This window comes from Hypanus sabinus, chromosome X1 (genome assembly GCF_030144855.1).
Source record: "Hypanus sabinus isolate sHypSab1 chromosome X1, sHypSab1.hap1, whole genome shotgun sequence".
Classification (NCBI taxonomy): Eukaryota; Metazoa; Chordata; class Chondrichthyes; order Myliobatiformes; family Dasyatidae; genus Hypanus; species Hypanus sabinus.
In genome coordinates, this window is record NC_082738.1 from 4,761,574 (window position 1) to 4,777,840 (window position 16,267).

General features: G+C 39.5%; 1 protein-coding gene across 3 annotated transcripts in view; it reads left to right on the top strand.

Annotated features, from left to right (window-relative positions):
* Window positions 1–16,267, top strand: part of arhgap27 (Rho GTPase activating protein 27) — a 245,426-nt gene that overhangs the window by 62,459 nt on the left and 166,700 nt on the right. For all 3 annotated transcript variants that reach the window (XM_059955699.1, XM_059955701.1, XM_059955700.1), the window contains exon 2: window positions 14,950–16,002. In XM_059955699.1, coding sequence (XP_059811682.1) covers window positions 15,007–16,002 — 996 coding nt within the window. In that variant the 5' untranslated portion in view covers window positions 14,950–15,006. The remainder of the gene's footprint in view (window positions 1–14,949; window positions 16,003–16,267) is intronic.

A 16,267-nucleotide genomic window follows, 5' to 3' on the forward strand; every position in this document is an offset into this window, starting at 1 on the left:
TCAGTAATGACCCCTCCATCCATTATAAGGTTTAGAAGTGGGGATGTTACTGAAGATTGCACAGGCTCTAGGTACATTTATAAATAATTAGATTGAGAAGCAGTCTATACCCACTTACAGTAGAATTTACACAACATTCACATGGGCTGATGAACAGCAAATAACATTCAAAGTTCAAAATACATTTATTCTCAAAGTATGTGTATGTTATACAACCTTGTGAATCATCTGCTTACAGGCAGCCACAAAACAAAGAAACAGAAAAGAGCCCATTAAAAAAAGAAAACCATCAAACACCAAATGTGCAGGAAAAAAAAAACCAAATCATGCAAAAAATAAAAGTAAGCAAATAGCATTCAGAACTGAAGTTTACATAAGTCATAGACACTAAGCCACAACCTCAGTTCAGTACAGAGCTGAGTAAAGGTTGTGATTCAGCGAGCTGAACTTGCTCGCTCCTTTTTTTTTGACAAAACTACTTTTATTGCAATTTCAAACCACTACATTAGTGTGCAGTCATATTACAAAACAAAAGACGAAACAAATCAAAAGTAATGTACATTAAACTAATGTATTCCTATCAAAAAATGGCATTTAGCCCCCGCAGTGCCCATTGGTCCGGAAACATTTCCATGTCAATTCTGTGTGTTCTTTTTCGACTGCTAACTGGGCACGTACGTACCCCCTGAACATTGCTGGTCAGTCAACCTGAGCAGAACCATCCGCTGCCCATCTCCAGGACCCATTGATAGCTATCTTAGCCAGCCCTAGGAGACTGTTAACTAGCATCCTCCTCTCTCACTGCTCCCTCCTTAGTGGATGACCAAAGATGAAGAGATTGTGGCTAAGATGCAGCCAGAAGGTGAGGAGCAGCCTCTTTAGTTATGCAAATAAGGGCTGCAGCCTTGCACACTCCATGTACATATGGTACACGATCTCTTCCTGCCCACAGAAGTACCAGGTAGCTGAGAGATCCATGTAGAAACAGAGAAACTTGTTATAAGGCACTGGTCTTGGCAGCACCCTCCACCTCAGGTCCCCAGTGTGTAAGGGGAGGACACCTTCATAAAAGGACTTCCACTAGGGAACTTTCCCACCCAGATTACTCACTTTCGGCCCTGACACCCTGACCTTTATGATCTGGCCCGGCACTTAAATCATCTAAGCATTGGGTCGTTCCTCACTCTCGATGTTTCACATCATACAGATCACCATTTCCCCCTAAGGTTCAGTGGCATTAACACTTCCTTTCAATTCCTAGATTTTTAACCATTAATTATTGGCTTAATTAACAAGTTACTTGTATACAGTGTTAACAAAAGCATGACAAAATCTGATTGTCTGCAAGGACGTTCCAGCTATAGGCTTTGAGAGGTCAATGAAAAGCTCCTTACTTGCCCTGGAGGAGTTTGAGGAGAACTCAAGAAGTTCACCACCATCAAGACAAAACTGCAGTCACGTATCCACAATACTGAATTATGAGAGGTGAAACACAGTTGTAGAGCATTTGATCTATTAGATATAATGAAGCAATTCATAAAAGTGATGGCCCTGAACTTCAGAAAAGACAACAGCAGCAGGTGTTGGTGCTTTGCCAATATTTACCTGCTGTTAGCTGATGAAAGGTCATCATCCTGAAACACATCAACTTTCTATCTCAACAGATGCTGCCTAACTTGCTGAGAGTTTACAGCAGATTCTATATTTACTCCTGATTTCAACATCTGCTGTATTTTTTAAACCATTTTCAGTTATTTTCTGGCTTCGTTGTGGAATCACCTTCCTTCAGGTCACATGGTCAACCAGGGAATTCCCAGAATTTGTCCCACCCAGATAACAAATTAGGAAATCTGTGATAATGTTAGAGGATCTTATAGGACAATGACTCAACCACCTGATTTAAAGATCATGAAGAGTGAGTACTGGATGCTGGCTTTGTGAATAATGCCAATTTATCATGAATAAAAAGGTAAAACTCTACGCTGATATGAGTTTAACTCATTCTTGCAATTGCTATGTTCCCTGCTTGCACACAACTACATGTAAAATTAGTATAAATTGCAAATCATTTTGAAATAGATGTGTTTGATTTCCAAAGAAAACAATGAAAAAAAACCCCACCATATATTATCAGAGGTACAATTTTGCAATTGTGTCTTTAAACATGGAGCCTAAGTTATACATGCTCTTTAGCCCAGCTTGTCTGTACCTAACAAGTTGCTCAAATGAGCTAATCCCATTTGGCCATATTTAGCCCATATCCCCTTAAATTTGGAGTACTGAGCACAGTACTCCCAGTGGGGTCTGATCGCGTTTGATGAAAGCCAATACACCATATGCCTTCTTAACCACAGAGTCAACCTTGCGCAGCTGCTTTGAGTGTCCTATGGACTCGGACCCCAAGATCTCTCTGATCCTTCACACTGCCAAGAGTCTTACCATTAATACTGTATTCTGCCATCATCCCTTTTAAATCTTTCCCACCTCATTTCAAGATCTCCCTATCCTGGGAAAAGGCTTTGGATATTCACCTTACTTATGCCGCTCATGATTATATATATTGTACCTTTATAAGGTCACAAGCAATTGACCTTAGATATAGTTGTTGTAAGTGTAGGCATTGTAAACCTCCCAAGTGAAATGATAAGGAAGCTTCAAAATCAAAATTACTTTGTTAGTTTAAGCAACAAGCTCACAAAATGAGGCCATGATTTGGCATCAGAATGTAGAGATGCTTCCTGTGCTTTGCTGAAATGTGTACTTGTTCAGATGAGAAATTTTGGCACAACTGTGTCAACTTTATTTAGCTAGTAGGAGTTTTGTTCCTAAGCCTTCACCCATCTCAGTGGAAATGCCCAAATGTGCTATCTCTGGCAGATACCATGTACAATTGGACCACAAGTCCCTTCAAAGGATTGCGAATTGCTGAGAGGATCATCAGGGTCTCTCTTCCATCCATTAGAGATATTTATCAGGAGTGCTGCATACACAGGGCTCTTATCATTGTCTGTGATCCCTCCCATCTGTCCATCAATCTCTTTGACACCCCCTCCGCCATTAAGCTGAAGGTATGGTAGCATTAGGACAAGAACTATTATGATGGGAACCAGCTTCTTTCCCCACACCATAAGACTACTGAACTCTCTGCCACCACCCAGATCTCATTATGTATGAATCCCCAGTTGTGTTATACTGTTTATTATTTAATTTGTATCATATATGCCCTTATTATTTGTTAATTTACCTGTGGTAATATTACTTTATATGCGTGAGCTATATGTACTGTGTTGTGCACCTTGGTGGGGAGGTATACATGTGTGCGGTTGAATGACAATAAACTTGAATTTGTGAAAGCATGGGAAGCAGAACTGTAAGCTGGAAAATTTCTCTGCATCTTTTTCAGACTGACATATAAATGGTGCTGTGGGCTGAAGCCAACTCTCCACGCTGGCATTTCACTTGATGTCAGAACCTGACAAAGATGCAGTGGAGAGCTGGTTAGCATTGTTATCAGTTCTGATGCAGGATTTCAACCTGAAATGTTGACAATTTCTTTCCTCCCACTGATGCTACTTGAACTGCTAAGTTCATCCAGTAAATTGTTGCTGTGACATTGTCATTGGCTGGTGACTCCTGACTGCCTCTGTACATTCATTTCTGTTGATCCTGACTTGTCATTTTTGGGCAATTTATCATAATCCTTTTGTCTAACTGAAGGGTACATTAGGATTGTCATATCCTTTAATCCTCTCTGGTAGTTTCTTGAAAATTTGGCCCCTTCCTTGTTGCAAATCCTCATGACATGCTTTCATCCCATAAGTTTCACTTCCTTCTGGTAGAAAAAAATATCTCATGCTTAGAACTATTAGAATCTGGATCCGAAATTGTGAATAATTATCTAAAATAGGTTGGGTGATGGTGAGAGAATGGGGATTCAAGCAGAATTTAAAGAACCACAACAAAGTTCGGACTGATTTATACTGATGCAAATTAGCCTCCTTTAGAGTTTGTTCCTCATGTTATTCCTGTGCTGAACATCCTTCAACAGGAAATAATTGTGAGCTACTTGTTGAATAGAACATATTTACTCTGCATTCGTCTAATTAGGTTCTGTTTATAAACCAATATTCTTGGATGTGATGCAGAGAGATTATTTCAGCCAATCAGAGAAAATAAGCATGCACTAACAGAAACGGAAATGGGGAAATGAGTTTTGTTGCATAACTGCACAGAGCACGGTGAGGTGAAACAGAGGAAACAACATCTGTTCTCATTTTGCCATGAGCAGGTAATTTTGTGGCATTTTTTAGAGCTCCAGGGTCAGAGGGATATTGAGGGTCCAGACTGTGACAAGACATGTTAAATCAGGGTAGTACTGCTGCTCTCTGTGGAAACAATAACTGCTTTTCTTTCTACAAATGCAGTCTGACCTGTTGAGTTTTACCAGTGTTTTCTGTTTTTATTTATTTCTTTCAGTGATGTTGGTTAAGGAGCAAACACTGGCTGCAGACAGTGGAAGCAATTTCCATGCTTTTTAAATAACATCAAGGTTACCATTTCCTTGTAAAGGCATTCCGGTCCTTTGTTTAACCTTTCATCAGAAAGATACTATCTCCTACACATCAGCACAGCACAATGATTGGTTGAAATAATCTCTCTACATCACATCTAAGAAAATAGTTTTATTAACAGAAACTAATGAGATATCAGCCTGGATTTTATGCTCAAATCACTGGTATGTGACTGGAGCCTATAAAATTAGAGCCTTGAAATTTTGAATCGTGTTAACCATATGTAATTAGGGATATTCAGTGGAAGTTTGTACATTCCTGGGGCAGCTATTTCTGTAAGTTTGTGGATGGCACTGAAATTAGTGGCGGTGTTGGTGTTGATGGTGAGGATCGTTGTGGTCTACAGAATGAGATTGATCAGTTGGTAAGATGGGCACAGAGAATCAGAATCAGGTTTATTATCACCGGCATGTGCCGTGAAATTTGTTAATTTAGGAATAATAGGTGGAATTTAATCCTGATAGGTGTGAGGTAATCAAGGTATTTTAAAACGCTTTTCAAGGGCATGATTTTGGTAAGTAGAATTCTGGACATTGTTGTGTTTCTTTATTTTCTGAAGGTTCCTACATGAATTTCTTATGTAAGGGTGGTGAGTATGATCAGTCTTTTCAAACACTAAAACAATTTTTCCCAAGTTTGATCTTATGCTCACCAGGTGTCAACATCTGCAAAGACTATCCAGTAAATGTCATTGGTTTTTCTACCAAGATCAGGACCATAGATGGATTCCTTCAAGTTATAGTCTTATTCAGACTGTGATGTCCAGACTATGATCAATTGATCAATCAAAGTACAGTAGATGAACCTGGGCCTGTCTGTGACTTATAAAACAAAAGGGACTAAATTAGGCTACATAAGAGTCATAGCTTAATACAGTATGGTATTTCGGCCCAACCCAACCATGCTGACCAAGATATCCATCTAAACTAATCTCATTTTCCTGCTTTAGCCCATATCCCGCTAAGTTTTTCTTATCCAGAATCAGAATCAGGTTTATTATCACCGGTATGTAGCATGAAATTTGTTAACTTAGCGGCAACAGTTCAATGCAATACATAATCTAGCAGAGAGAAAAAAAATAAAATAATAATAAACAAGTAAATCAATTACATACATTGAACAGATTTTTAAAATGTGCAAAAACAGAAATACTTTTAAATATTTTTTTAAAAAGTGAGGTAGTGTCCAAAGATTCAATCTCCATTTAGGAATCGGATGGCAGAGGGGAAGAAGCTGTTTGCACTACTCTGTTTCCAATACTCTTTGAAACAAAGGACCCAATTTAGTTCCAGTTTTGTGAACGACGAGCATACAAACATAGTTCAGTGTGATTCATGCTGCTCAGGAAATTGGGACACACAATTCTGACTGTCCTGTTGTATATCTTACTGTACATACTATTTATTACAAATTACTATAAATTGCACATTGCACATTTAGACGGAGACGTAACAGAAAGATTTTTACTCCTCAAGTATATGAAGGACGTAAGAAATAAAGACAATTCAATTCAGTTCAGTCGTCCATGTGTCACACGGGCACATTGATTGATCTTAGTCTGGACACCACAATTAGTTTCAGATCATAATGGGATAAATCCATTACTAGCTTGACTGGATATATACAGTTAGTCAAGTTGATAATCGTGCATCTTTGATTAGATACTTCTTGCATCATATTCGGCCATAAAGATCTAACTACTGCCATATGGCAGATCTTCTACTGCCTCAGAAGTCACAGGTTCCATGCCACTTAGTTTTACTGTTTGATCTGGAGTAGTCGCAGTGTAATTCTTTGTGTAGGGTCTTCCCAGCACAACACATCCCTTGCATTTTCTCGTTTACCTGCACTTCACTCTCTCACTTTATTCTGCATTGTTATTCTTTTACCTTGTTCTACCTTAATGTACGGTGTAATGATTTGATCCATATGAGCTGTATGCAAGTCAAGCTTTTCACTGTACCTCGGTACCTGTGAATTCTCTCTGCACTCTCTCCAGTGCAATCATATCCTTGACAGAGAGGAGCGAGTGATAAGATCAGGAAGAGAGAGATCATGAGATAGTACAACAAGTTTGTGAAAATGAGAGCACACCTACTATTTCCAACAGTATCTACTACTGCCATATCAACTGGAAAATTTTATTCTGGTGACAACTACTAAGAGAATGGGTTTCACTGGGCCAGTTTGTTCACAAAGGAATAGGTTGTGTTTAGTCAAGTGGGTGCTAAAGCATTGGAATTTCATTGGGAGTTTAGGTAATGGAAAAGTGAGCTTCAATGAGAATTAAGATCCATGAGAAGTGGATTTATTCTTAGACTTAAGTTACTAGACTGTAAGCTTTGATGTAAAATTGAAATATTATAGAAGATTTTGAACACTAATTTGTATCTAATGTGTAAGTATGGCTCAAGATTGAGAACGGATGTTTTTGCTGACAGCATATTATTGATACAGCACAATTAGCAATAGGAGGTGTTTTTTCTGCTCAAGGGTTCTTACTGAGTGATACTTCCTGTTATGATTCTAACTTTATACCCCATATTAATTTGCCAGTGTGACAAAACCAGAATGATACAGTAACAGAAGTGAAATGTGTTGTTAACTCCAAGATGTACCCTTGCATTGTGTGGCTTGTTTTATGTTAAGTTTGTCCTGTTTCTATATTTAGATATTCTTTATCCTATCACTGTTATGTACACATCAGATTCAATTATTTTTTGTGTGTGTTTCTTGTGTTTTGAGTTTTAATTGTCTACTTAACAAGTAATGAAGTAAAATTGTTCAAAATACATTTCAATATTCTTTGCAGAGTCTTTCATTGATCCACAGAAATCTATGCTTGTACTGAGGAGGAATGTGACCTGGTGGAGTTGGCAATGAGCAAGTGACAGACATAGTCAATTAACATGGTGTTGTTTCCTCTGAAACTGTGCCAGTGAAAGGGCCAATCAGTTTCACATTGCATTGTCTGCCACAACACCGTCAGCACTCTACATCCTCTCCTTACTTCTTGCATGGCTTACCCATAAGACTTAGACTTCTTGCATCTTGGGTTGTGAATTTGAACCTGTTCCAACATGTTACAGATGTTCTCCTACACCTAATACACCTCTTACTGTGTGACTTGGAAATGGAATTTAGGCATTGGCAGCAGAGTGGACTGTGTGGCCCCTGGCACTGAAGGAATCTGCGTCTAAGTTCTATTCCATCCAGGACCAATGTTTCCACTAGATGATCTATTCCAAGGTCTGTGACCTCTTCTAACTTCAAAGACAGCTGTACATCTTGAACTGTTCTCACAGTTAATGGAAAGTTAATGGTTATCTCTCAGCTTCCTAACTTCGGGATCATTTCAGGCTGATGCCCCAAATGTTCTTCCATTCCACAATGGTAGGAAATTTTTCCAAATTGTAAACTCCAGGAGAGAACTCCTCACCTACTTTTCTTTCAGCACGTGGGATCTGCTGGTCCTGTGCGCTTACCCAAGGGAAAGACCCTTAAAAACAATGTAAATGTAGGAATCTCTCTTCTAGCAGAATTCCTTTGAGCAATATCCTGCCAGAGGCACCTGAGAGTAGCCCTGGTGAGTCTTCCTGTTCCAAATCCACACAGTAAAATGTCTCCAGCAGCTTACCTGCCTCTCCAAATCCCTTTCAGTGAATGTAGGAACAGAACTTCCCCATTCCTGACTTTCTTCACGCACACCACTCTATAATTTGTCACAGAGATGCTTGTGCCTTTAAGGGCTGGATCCCAAGTTCACAGTTGTACAGCTGAGTGCTGACACCCATGCAACAGCATGCAGTTAACCTCATAAGCATTAACATTTCACTGCTGAACCCGGCACTGATATTCAATTAAAACTAGAAGAGTAACATTTAAAAGGCACTCAGAGAGATGTATGAACAGGAAGGTACTAGGTGGATATAGGCCATGTGCAGGCAGATGTGAATATTTTCATTTGGCATCACAGTTGACACAGACTTCATGAGCCAATGGACCTGTTCTGTGTTGTACTGTTGTATGTTATTCTTTGAAAATACTGCAAACACTCACCAGGTCAGGCAGCCTCCATGAGGAAAGAAACAAGAGCCAATGTTTCAGACAGTGGAGAATTTGACCATTCTAGTGCTTCGTAACCTAGCATTACTGTGTCATAACATGGTCCTCTAATACTTCTATATCATAGTAAAAAATTAAACTGGGATAGGTGCATGGATCTTACACAATTAATATTGATGGAGTTCATGAACCTCCTTTGAACCCTCTCCAGTTTCAACACATCCTTTCTAAGATAAGGGGACCAAAACTGCTCACAATACTCCAAGTGAGGCCTCACCAGTGCTTTATAAAGTCTCAAAACTAGATCCTTGCTTTTATATTCTAGTCTTCTTGAAATGAATGTTAACATCACATTTGCCTTCCTCACCACAGATGCAACCTGCAAATTAACCTTTAGGAAATCCTGCACACGGACTCTCAAGTCCCTTTGCGCCTTAGATTTTTTTTAGTATTTTCTCTTCATTTAGAAAATAGTCAGCCCTTTTAGTTCTTCTATCAAAGTGCATGACCATAAACTTCCTAACACTATATTCCATCTGCCATTTATTTGTCCATTCTCCTGCTCTGTCTAAGTCCTTCTGTAGCCTCTCTACTTTTCCTCAAAACTCCCTGCCCCTCCACCTATCTTCATATCATCTGCAAACTTTGCAACAAAGCCATCAATTCCATCGTCCAAATCACTGACGTATAACGTAAAAAGTATTGTCCCAACACAGATCCCTGTGGAACACCACTAGTCACTGGCAGCCAGTCAGTAAAGGCTCCCTTTATTTCCACTCTTGGCCTCCTGCCAATCAGCCACTGCTTTATCCATGCCAGAATCTTTCCTGTAATACCATGGGCTCATAGCTTGTTAAGCAACCTCACATGTGGCACCTTGTCAAAGACCTTCTGAAAATCTAAGTATACAACATCAACTGATTCTCCTTTGTCTATCCTGCTTGTTACTTCTTCAAAGAATTCCAACAGATTTGTCAGGCAAGATTTTCCTTTAAGGAAACCATGCCTATTTTATAATGTGCCTCCATGAGTCCTCATCCTTAATAATCAACTCCAACATCTTCCCAATCACTGAGGTCAGAATAATTGGCTTATAGTTTCTTTTCTTCTGCCTCTCTCCCTTCTTGAAGAGTGGAGTGAAATTTGGTGTGTATTTTCCAGTCTTCTGGAACCATTCTGGAATCCCGTGATTCTTGAAAGATGCCTCCACCATCTCTTCAGCCACCTCTTTCAAAACCCTGGTGTGTACACCGTCTGGCCCAGGTGACTAATCGACCTTCAGACCTTTCAGTTTTGCAAGAAGTTTCAGTTTTTTTTAGTCATGGTACCTTCACACACTTCATGCCCCCTGACACCTGGAACTTCCACTATGCTACTAGTGTCTTCCACCGTGAAGACATAACCAGTCAGGAGTCAGCTTACAAACGGACTTAGTTCCTGTGGAAATAAATATCGAAGCATTACAATTCATAGTTCACAGTCTAGATTTACCTTTGCATTTCATTTTCATGCATTTAAAATTGTTTATGTGCTTAAAATAAATGAAAGAAGCATTGTACAGAAATATACACTCTTGGCTTATTTGAATCATAAGGCATTTTAACTCTTTTGAAGAGTTAGATCTTTATCACATTTAATATTCTTGTTGCTCACTACTGAAACAAAAATAACTTAAAATAGAAAACAATTAAATCCATCCACTTTTCAGATTTTTCCTTTGAATAGAAATTGCCCACTGCTGGAGGCAATCTCTTCATGGGAGATTATGACCTGATTGAATCGCTCTCTTCTGTTTGGTTGTGCGACCACTGTGAAAGAGCGAAAGGCAGTGAACAGTGCTTTTTAGCCCCAAAAGGCAGCTTTGCTGAAAGATGTGGATCCAACACCACTACTTTATAACCCAAAGTCAGACCAGAGGTGAGAATGCATACTGTCTCGGGTGGAAAAATGTAGTCGCAGTCTGGTGAGGTCAAAACATTTAGCATTGCATATTTTAAAGTTTTGCATATATAAATTAAACTCAGAAGTGTATGTACTTGTAGTAAATGTGATTGAAAATGTATCCATACTGCATATAAATAATAAGATAACACAATTAAACTGCAAACCCTACTTTTACAGATACATATGCCATACACCAGCTAGAATGGCTGGTGCATGGGGAGTTGATGATTATGTATTCTGTCTTATCTCCCTTGTCCAACCTACCCCTATTTCCCACCTTTCTTCTGACTTTCAGTATACTTTACTCATTGTGCCCACATTCCTCTTGTCCAATGTCTTTCATTTCACCCTCAAATTCCTTGTCATTTACTTCCCCAATGTTCTCTTCCCTATCCAATCATGTCTACTCTTCCAATCTCCCTTTGCCTTCTCTTCCAATTCCTTCATTAATTTCAGTTTCCTTTTTGTCTCTTCCATTTATCTCCATCTGGTTGGCATGTTCTTCTGTCCTCCACCCCTCTGACCCTGTGCTTTCTATTCTCTACAATTATTTACTCTCCCATCTTTTATCCTTGCTTGTCTCTTTCCTGATCCACTATCTGCCATTATTCCCGATACCCTCTCCTTTTTCCTCCTACCCATTTCCTATTTCCTGTCCAATCCAGCCACTTCTGTATTCTGATCTTCAACCAAATACTAGGAAATTAAACAACCACTACCAGTGAATTAATATGCACCATCTAGTCATGGAGGGTTAGTGCACATGCATGTCTCTGGGCAACGGTGTTGTGGTATCTGCACTCTTTAGGTGTTTGTATATGTGTGAATAGACTCATATTTTCATAACTGCATTTGTTCTGAACACTGACAACAGCTCGGTAAGCATGGAATAATTTTCAATAACTGGGAGAACAGTACGTCATTCAAGAACTGTGGAGTATTTGTAAATATATAAATAACTCATCTGGTCAGGGGTGATAGTGACTTTACCAGGAGGAGATGAAGCACCAATTACAGGGTGCTCCATGCTGTTAGAGATAGAGCAAACATCCCTTGTTCAAAGCTCCTGAGTCTTGTAGCTATTATTGTAGGTTGCACTTGCATAATTCCAGTAGTTTCTAAGTTCTACTATACTCACCTTGATGTGGATGAGAACAATGGAAGGTCCTTCACAAATAATGCACAAAGAGTTGCATCCTTACACTAGCTTACTGCATGAAGTCAAGTCCTTGCCAATGGCCTTCTCATTCACTTTGCACAAGAGCATGCAAGGTGTTGACAAATGCGCAACTGAAGTGATCTTGCTGCTTCAACTAAGACATAGGATAATTTGTGGAAATACTGAAGGAATTTCATCATTACCATGTGAAACTGGAATGGTGGGAGTGTGCCTTCATATAATCATAGATGATGAACAGTATGTTGATCTGAGGTCAATTGGCTTATTATTTTTGCATGTACCAAGGTGAAATGAAAAACATATATCATACATCATACATTCCATCACATCGCTGTATTGAGGTAGTGTAAGGGAAAACAATAATAGCAGGCAAAATGAAGTATGACAGTTACAAAGAGTACGTTACAGGAAGACAATAAGGTGCAAGACCAGAACAAGGTAGATCATGAGATTAAGAGTTCATCGTATTGCGCAAGGGAACTGTTCAGTAATCTCATACATAACAGTGGGATTGCAACTATCCTTGAGCCTGGTGGTATGTGCTTTCTTGCTTTTGTATCTCCTGGCCAGTGGAGGGGAAGTGGTGGGAGAAGAGTGAATGTCCATGGTGGGTGGGGGTCATTAATTATGTTGACTCCCATGATTGAAGGGTGGAGCAGACTTGATGGGCTGAATGGCCTAGTTCTGCTGCTAGCCTTATGGTCTAAAAGATCTAACATCTTCTTTAAATACTATGGTACTCCAAACTCTCACTCCTTGTTTTACTCTGGCCGAACTATTGTTGTTATTTGCTAAAGTATGGTGGAGAGTGGAGAAGCAGCCACAAGAGCAGAAGACCATATTTTGAGGATAAAATACAATTTTGACTGACTGATTCAGGATGGGATGTTGATGAAGTTGGCCAAATCTGTAGTCCAGTAAGATATTTGATCATTATTGGAAATCATGTCAGAAATGTACATATACAAAATTATCACAGCAGAAAATAAACAGAGAAGTTGATGCATCTATAGGTGCTGGTCACAGGTTGATGTATTTCCAACAGCAATTAGTGTAAACGAAGCAACTTAAAACCTCTGATATGAAACCTGCAGCCTTTACATTAGGTGAACCATTTTGCTCTTCCACATTAATAAGAAGGTTACTGCACAACATGTCATTTTTTAAATAAAGAAGCCATGGCGTAAGATAATAATCACAAGTTTCTTGAGAAATTAACAGAAATAGAAACCTCAAGTTCGAAACACAAGATTTGTCCCATTATTGGTTGGTTACAGGACTGGATTCCAGAGATCTGGTCTGCAGATCTAGAGAGAGTATTTGAATCCTGCCACAACAGCTGGAGAATTTAAATTCAGTTCACTTCAGTTTTGATATGCCCATTGCTGGACACCTGATTCAACAAATGTATGTGGAAGCTGCATCATACTACCAAAGGGCAGTATAAGGAAAAAGAGGAAGCCATCAACCTGAAATGATAACTCTTTGTTGTATTTCACAAAAGCCGAGTTTTTCCAGCATTTTCCTTTGTTGTAAATCCATAGCTATATTGGTTAAGATGGAATAGAAATGATAATGTGTAAGTAAGCATATTCCTGTAAAGCTTGACCATTGAGAAGAGGCCACGGTAGAGGACGATTGCAGTCAACTCATGCCAAAGGCTGAAGAAAGAAAAGATGAAAGAATAGAACAGAGTTGCAATCATGGAGGATGTTATTGGTGAATTTAAGATGGTTTGGGTGGGGTGAATTGTCTGATCGGGGAGATCTGAGTGAGTACTGTGTTTCAAGGTCTTTGGAGAGGGGAAGGTGCTTGGAGGTGGAAAAGGATGATATCATCTGACAGGAGGACATCAATTGCTTTGGGAGCTAGGAAATGATCATGGAAAGCATACTTTTTTTGAGGGTGGTAGAGAGGGTAGGAGACTCATCAAACTTCCAGAGAGAGTATTTGGTAGCTGGTGGGAAGACAGGAGGGAAGCTGGAGAAAGATTTGTGTTTGGGGCTATGGGCAGAGTGAGCCTTGGAGAAAGGAAAGGTAAGGGTGGCAAAGTTATCTGAATGGATCCACCCAGTCCTACTAGCCAATGCACTCTTTGAACATAAGAACACAAGAAATGGGAGCAGGAGTAGGCCATTTGGCCCACCAAGCCTGCTTCACCATTCAAAAAGATCATGGTGGACTCATCTCCACCTAACTGCCTTTTCTCCGTAACCCTTAATTCCCCTACTTTGTAATCTTTTTATGGATGTATGGGGCAGTCATCATGTTAAACAGCATCTCAGGAGAGGGATTAATATTTCAGTGCAATTAACCTTTCATCAGAATGACATGTTATTAATGGCATCCCTGGTGATAACCAGCTATGGTAAGTAAAGGCTGAATGGTTTTGTGAAGCCTGCTTTATTCAACCTCCTGTCCAGTTAAAGAGCTATATTTTTTTCCAATTAGAAAGAATGCTGAACTTAAGAACAGTTTAAACTGCTCAGAAATTAATTCAGTTGAAGTTATACCCAGAAATATCAGCTGGAATTCCAACAGGGGTAATCTCAGGACTATCACACAGATGGCTGCTATTGGGTATGCAATTGGAACTGAAACAAGTTATTGGAACATGAAACAGGAACAGGCCCTTTGGCCCTTGATGTTGTGCTGAACTAATTAAACTTGTAATTTAACCATCTAACTAAACTAACCCCCTTTGCCTGTACAATGTCCATATTCCTCCATTTTCTGTATATTCATGTGCTTGTCTAATAACCTCTTAAACTCTTCTATCATATTTGCCTCCACTACCACCCCGGCAGTTCATTCCAGGCACCTACCACTCTGTGCCCTGCATACCTCCATTGAACTTACTTTGAACCTTCAAACACATGCCTTCTATGTATTGCATGTAGCTGAATTGGGACAACATTGCATATGCTGTACATGCAGTTTAGTGTGCATTTCAAAATATTCTCCCACCATTTCAGCAGATGTGCCCCCAACAAGGGGTGACCTGAACTGAGTGTGGAAGGATCTCAAGTTATCTTTCAGTCTCTGGTGAACTTGGTATCAGAGGGGCCAACCACAAGTAGAAGTGGTGCATGAGTTCCTGGTAATGAAAACTTGTGTGGAACTCTATCACCTGCAAAACCTGTATTTTTATGGAATGAGGTACTAACTGATTTTCTTTTTTTTTTACAGCAATGAGGTGTTCTTCTTTAACGGAATCTTCTTGAAAGCATTTAATTTGATTTGGAGATGTCTACAGCCACAGGAAAAGTTCTTGTTCAGGTTGAGTATAACTATCAATACACAGCCAGGGATGGGAGACTCATCTCTATTAAACAAAATGAAATATATATTCTCCTTTCAAGAACCAATGACCACTGGTGGCATGTTAGGAAGGATGACCAATCCAAACCATTCTACTTGCCAGCACATTACGTGAGAGAATTGACTTCAGAAAGGGCAGTTTCCCCTGGAGTTCCATCCCTGGTTGGATCTGATGCTGCTGAAAACCAAAATAGTAGAGAGGTGAGCAAGACTCAAAGTGTTGTTAAAATCCATCGGACTGTTGAGAAAGATGAGCTATTTCATCAAGATAAACAAGGACACAATGACAACAAATGTGATCCAGTCCTGGAGAAAGAAAACCAGCCTAATTTAAACTCTACTAAACCCAAGGATCCTTCATTGAATCAACTGGCCAATGACTGCCCTCCCTCACTCCGTGGCTCAAACTCTTCACAACATTCTTTGTTGCCACTAGAATTGACACCATGTTACAGTGAAGTGGCCAAAGCCTCTGAGAAGAATAAACAATCCAATAATAAAAAATTCACCACTACCATTGCACCAAAAAGGCTAAATTCCACAGTCAGGCTCCGCACCAAACTGCAAGATAATTTTCCAAACAGACTTAGCCTAATGGAAAATCTCCTGCCAGCAGTGCCAGCAGTGAATTCAGAAGGCCTTAATCATAACCTTGCCCTCAATAAGGCAAAAGAAATTAACTTTTCAGAAAAGGTCTATCCTCTTCAACGTACCAGCTTTAGCCAGAGCGGCAATTCTAAAAAACATTCTACTGTAGAAATTGGTGCTGTGATATTGGGACAACCAAAGCTTGTGGAAACAAACAGCTCAACGCTTCCTCAAATACAACTTCCTGAATCTGAAAACCTTTATGAGTCAATTCCAGACATATCGAAACCAAAGACTAAATCCCAAAAGGAAGAACGTAGTGATGCATTGAAGGTATGTTCTCTTAAGAATGAGGATTTATGGATGTAATAGGGATAAGCGGGGGGAATTGGGTTTGGTTTTTTGAAGAAACTAGACTTTCATTTGTATTCCTTTTACCTCTCAGTGATTTTCTTGAAATCCTTTGCTTTTATTCTGCAAGAAGTATAGATTATTGTATTCATTGTTTCATGTTTTTGTCCTTTGACTGCTAATCCCTTATCTCTCGGGAATATTACTTTGTAGAGTTTTCCCTAGCTTTGTGCAGTATTAATTATTT